The following is a 5461-nucleotide window of genomic DNA, read 5'->3' as shown; positions in this document are numbered from 1 at the left end:
AAAAAAAAAAAACATGAATCTACCATGCACATAGGGTGGTCCTTAAAATCAAATGAAGGATTTTTTTTCAGTCTCACCCTCTCAATCGTAATACCACGGTCACAGATATCACATATTAATTTTGGTCCCGGTTAAGACGTTTTCATAGGGTAATCTGAACTTTGACCCCTGAGCGACACGCCTTTACCCGACATCAATCGGGACCAAAATTGATATGTGATATCTTCGACTATAGAGCATCGACGTAGGGGTGGGGCATAGGAAATCTGATATGAAAATGTGCTTTCTACATTTAAGGACCACCCTAATGTACATATGTTTATGCATAGTTAAATAACATAACGCACGTAAACTAGGGCTGCCAGACGTCCTGGTTGTCCAGGATTTGTCCTGATTTAAACAAATTGTCGTAGTGTCCTCAAAGAAGTGCTTCCAGAAGGGCTTTAGTAAGACGTACTTCTGAAGGCCTTTCGAAGAAGTTATTTTAAAGCTTTCTCTTCTTCTTCTTTAGGGAATTTAAATATTTAAGGTTCAGATCAAATATTTTTCATTGCGACTTAAAATTCTTATTGAATCCTATTTATAGATTGAATCCTATTTGTAATGCTAATGCATATACTTAAGTATATTCGCGTAAATAGTAAATAGGAAACCTCTTTCTAGGAAACATGCAGGGATGCACTTTTTCAGTCCTTAATGGGTAAATCTTTTAGAATCGCTTCATCTACAAAATGGTAAAAATGATCATGAAGTGCATTGTAGGTAATGTGGAAATTTGCTAATGGTGGTAAGGCAAGCATTCAAACCACTTTAAAAGCGCCAAACATTTTTCCACGTTAAGTCATCGTCAAGAAAAAATTTGCTCTTTTATGATTAAACGAAATTCAGAACTTGAGCGTTACACATCATCAATCATCAATCAGCTCTACGGATGGCGCAACAAAACTACATTGCTTATAATATCAGAAAATATTTACTTCAAAATAACGCAACGCCAGAACCAAATAAACTGTATTTATAGCGAATAAATGTCACTTACATAAGTCATAGTGGGCAGGGCGCACAGGTAGATGCAAGCCAAGAGCAGCAGCACAAAAAGTTCCCGCCGACGTCCGATGGCCCGAGGATATTCATCACAGAGTGCCGTTATCATCGCCTCTAATCCACCAAATGTACTATCCAAGCCCAGCGTGATCAGCATAAGAAAAAAAATTATGGACCAAAATACCGAACCGCTCATAGTGGCAATCGCTTCCGGGTAGACTATGAAAACGAGACCAGGTCCCTCCAGTCCGACTTTATCGATCGAAGTTTTCTGCACATGTGCCATATACCTGGAAACGAAGAAGAGGTTTTGAAAATAAATATGTATAATAATACATTATTGACTCTAGACCCAAGGTATTTATTCGTAAAATGGAGAGAAATGCTTTTCATTGTAAACCCCAAAAACATGACCTACTAAATCGTGAATGCTCTATATGTTGGTCGTATTACTGAAACATGGAGACTAAAATGTATAAAAATTTGGCGAATTAACGAGATTTTTTGAAGGGATCAACGGTTTGTTACGAATTATTGAGATTCTCGCGTTGTCTTTAATAGACTATATTTGTATAGTCAGTCTGATTCAGCGGATAGTGTTTTCTCATTCCCAAGACAGCCGGTTCTACATGCTCGAGTTTTTTCCATCAGAAGATTGTTGTTTTCACCCTGCTTTACTTGTAATCAAAAATACTTCGAAATTATTTTGACTTATTGATTTCTAAATTAAAGCTTTACCTATTTTTAGCAATCATATTGTAATTTTGGTCATGATTTCTGACTAATAGTAGGTGTTACTCTAAAGAATATATGTAAAATAAAACTTTCTAGCCGATTTTTTTAATTTGGGTAACAGAATAATTCGAAATTGGTTTTTGAAAACAGGTGAATAATGGAACACCCTAGTTACTAAGTCTCGGCGTCCCCAAAGCAAAGTCGGCATTCTGTCTCAAAGAGCTAGACTAACTCGGCTATATTTGAGAGAAAGGATAAACCAAATGACTGTGCTGTCTTAGGCCCCCCATAGCTTTGCGGTTTGTGAGTGTATCCATTCATAATTATAAGTCACAAGAAAGGCTAACTGAGACTAAGAAAATGCATTTCAAACCCTTTTCTAGGTTTATCCTGTAAACGATAGCAAAGTCAACATTTACAGCAACAGCTTTTGTAACGACTTGTGGAGTTTCAACTGAGTCTTTTAACAAGGACTATACCAAGATATTTGACCTTGTCAGGGTACTTAAGTACTGTTCCTTCATGTCGAGAATATCTTTAATAAAATAAAAAGAGCCTCATTGTACTGTGCAAAAATAAAGGTAGAAAGAGCCAAAGATTTCTAAGCAAAGCGCAATATTTCCCCCACTGTTCCTATATTATTTAGAATGAATATCATTCAACGAATTCCAAATTGTAACGTACAACCAAGAATTTGGGTGAAACTCAATTTCCGATTTTTTGATACTCACCCTAGTACAGAAAATATGACAAAGCCCGCAAGGAAACTGGTCAAGCAGTTCACACTACTCGTGATCAGCGCGTCCCGATAGCAATTGTTGTTAAACTTATTGTAGCTCGATAATGCGAGCAATGTTCCAAAACCAGGCCCCAGAGAGAAAAATATCTGTGAAGCCGCATCGATCCAAACCTGTGTAAATAAAAATATTATTAACAAAAAATTTTAGATAAAAATTTGTATAAACTTATATGCCATACACATTTACCTTTGAGTTCTTCAATTTATGCCACTCTGGCGTCAAATAGTACCGAATACCCTCCATTGCACCCGGTAAAGAGACGCCGCGCACCAGCAATATGAAGAGCACTGCATAGGGCGCTAACGCCGTCACCCACACAACTTTGCCTGCGCTGCGCACACCTTTCCACAGCGAAAAGTATACCAAAATAAATACACCAAAAACGCACAAAGCCAATGTGGGCTTTATCGGCCCCATATAATTCAGGCCATCCGATTTGTATTGCTCCAGCACCATGCGTCTAGGTAAGATAAAAAATTTAGTATTCAGATTACAATTTGATATACAATTTTATATTTGCATGAATTGTACGAGTATTGTTAGATTTACTTACTCGAAGAACTCCTTTGCTGGTGTGGTCGCCTTGTCGGTGAAATTCTCATTCGTCACCGGCATACAACTATTGGTATTCCATGAATTGCCACATGACGTCCATGGAAGTGTTGAGGTAAACGATGCAAATAAATAATATACCGCCCAGCCGATTATAGTGTTGTAGTACATTCCCATATAAACATCAATTAGACAAATAGCGTAACCGACACCTGTTTAAAATAAATGATAGAAATGTAGGAAAATGCATGTTAGGTGAGTATACGGGTATGTGCGGTAATTAAATTAACTACTACCGACTGATTGTCGAAATTCGTTCACCTAATTTTTTTCGCAAGCTTTTTAACCAACTTCCAAGAAAGGAGGAGGTTATCAGTTCGTCGGAATATTTTTATTTTTTTATTTTTATTTTTATTTTAACTTTTTTTATGTATGTTACCGCATAACTTTGGACCACGTCAAACGATTTCGATAATGCTTTTTTTAAAGGAAAGTTGTTACCTCACAGGTGGTCCCATACTAAGTTGTTTTAAATCCGATGATTGGATCATGAAGAAATTAATGATAACCTTAAATTTTTATATGAAAATTGAAGTCGGTTTTTTTTTGCTTAAAAACTACTTTAAATTACTTGTTGTTATTTAAACTTACTAAAGCTTCAACGGTTTTTATTTACTGTTAACTGTTGACAGACATAGAATGCAGGAAGACTCCCAACCTGCTCCTTGACCGTTGTATTGGTCCCTGGACCCAGGAACATTCCTGGCAACTTCTTAGCCGACGAGCTGGAAAGGAGGGGGATGGAAATACCGAACTCATCGAGGAAGTAAATACTAGGTGGGCGGTAGAAACCAACTGCCATACTAACAGGTATATTTGGCCAAAGATTGGTGTAAAGCGAACCACAGCTCTCACTCCGCGGGACCGCTCCTCTCTCAGAATCACCGGGCATTGCCTGATGGGCACACACGAAAAAGGGTGAGGATACCCCAACAAAGATTTTTGTCGCAGTTGCAGAGACGAGGAAGAGGTGGAGAGCATTGAACATTATCTCTGGCATTGCCCCGCCCTGGTCAACACGCGCAACCAATTCTTCAACAAGTACTTTCTAGACTGTTTAGCCGACCTGAACTCGGCGAACGTTCGCTACTTTTTGTGCTATACCTATCGAGCCCTTACCGCAAAAATAACGCAAGCGACATTTTTTTTTTCAAGATTTACTTTTTGATGCAGGAATGCATCTAGATGCTCTAGGAATATTTCTGCATCAAAAAGGAAATTTTGAAAAAAAATGTCGCTTATTTATGTTATTTTGGGGGTTAGAGCTCGATATAAAATGCACTCGGCGGTTCAATTACTAAGGGAGGGAATGAAACAAATGGCTTCCAGCCTTCGTGTGCTCCGTGCTCTCTGCAGTGTCTAGAGTGGCCAAATCTAACCTCACCGTTGAATGCAATTTTTTTCATCTCCTCAAATGGGTTAAGTATTGCATTAGTAGTATACGTGGTATTGTGGACCAAGTGACGATATATTCTTACGTATCTATCTATTACGTATGTATGTACATATATGTATGTATATGATGTACTTACGAGTACTTAAGTATGCACACTATTTCCCCTTTTCCAATACTAGACTTAATGGTCTCGTTTCTACTTTCTTTTATGCTCATTCGTTTCCTTTCAATCACTTTCCACTCACACTTTGACTATAGTTGATTTAATAAAAGTTGACTAAGCAAACACTTGTTGAGCAAATACCACAAAGCAGTGTCAACAGGGATTTCCTTGCAAACTCTTTCGACTTGGCGGGAATGTGGCGTGATTCGGAGAGAACAAATGTTGAAGGTTAAGTGATAAAGCATTTTTGTGAAGTGCGCTACGCTATTGATGTTCTTGAAGAAATAATGTAGACTGGAATGTTCATCGTATTCTTGTATGAACGAATGTGTATTTGGGTTTTGAAAACTAGTACTTAGAGCCGTTTTATTTAAACGTAGCTTTTCAAATGAGATTTTGTTTTAGAACAAATATTTATATATGTATGTAAATTAGAGTGGTCCAAAATAATAAAGTCGGAATTTTAATGCCGCCACCCCCTAGGATTGTTCTGAACCGAAAATAAATATACCCCTATTTTTTCATTTTGAAATCAAAAAATATTTAGGGAGCGCTCACAGCGCTCAAAGTTTTCCATGTATTTTATATAGGGAAAAAACACATTTTCGTAAAAATGGTATAAAACTCTTGAAAATCAATATTTTTCAATCGTAAAACCGTGGTTCTCTTCAAGAGATTTCAAATATTAATGTCCAATTGTTTATTTAACCA

General features: G+C 37.3%; 1 protein-coding gene across 1 annotated transcript in view; it reads right to left on the bottom strand.

The window, feature by feature from the left end:
• Positions 1-3481, bottom strand: part of LOC108374116 (sodium-dependent serotonin transporter-like) — a 12094-nt gene extending 8613 nt beyond the window's left edge. The window contains exons 1-4 of the mRNA XM_017630089.1: positions 3133-3481; positions 2766-3039; positions 2511-2689; positions 1040-1334 (exon numbers count right to left, since the gene is read on the bottom strand). Coding sequence (XP_017485578.1) covers positions 1040-1334; positions 2511-2689; positions 2766-3039; positions 3133-3308 — 924 coding nt within the window. The 5' untranslated portion in view covers positions 3309-3481. The remainder of the gene's footprint in view (positions 1-1039; positions 1335-2510; positions 2690-2765; positions 3040-3132) is intronic.
• Between the last annotated feature and the right edge of the window lie 1980 nt (positions 3482-5461).

Source organism: Rhagoletis zephyria, unplaced genomic scaffold, assembly GCF_001687245.7.
Source record: "Rhagoletis zephyria isolate East Lansing unplaced genomic scaffold, Rhagoletis_zephyria_1.1 Rzeph_scaffold_07366, whole genome shotgun sequence".
Lineage (NCBI taxonomy): Eukaryota > Metazoa > Arthropoda > Insecta > Diptera > Tephritidae > Rhagoletis > Rhagoletis zephyria.
The sequence above is the reverse complement of the archived record's forward strand: the minus strand, read 5'-3'. Positions and strand labels throughout refer to the sequence as shown.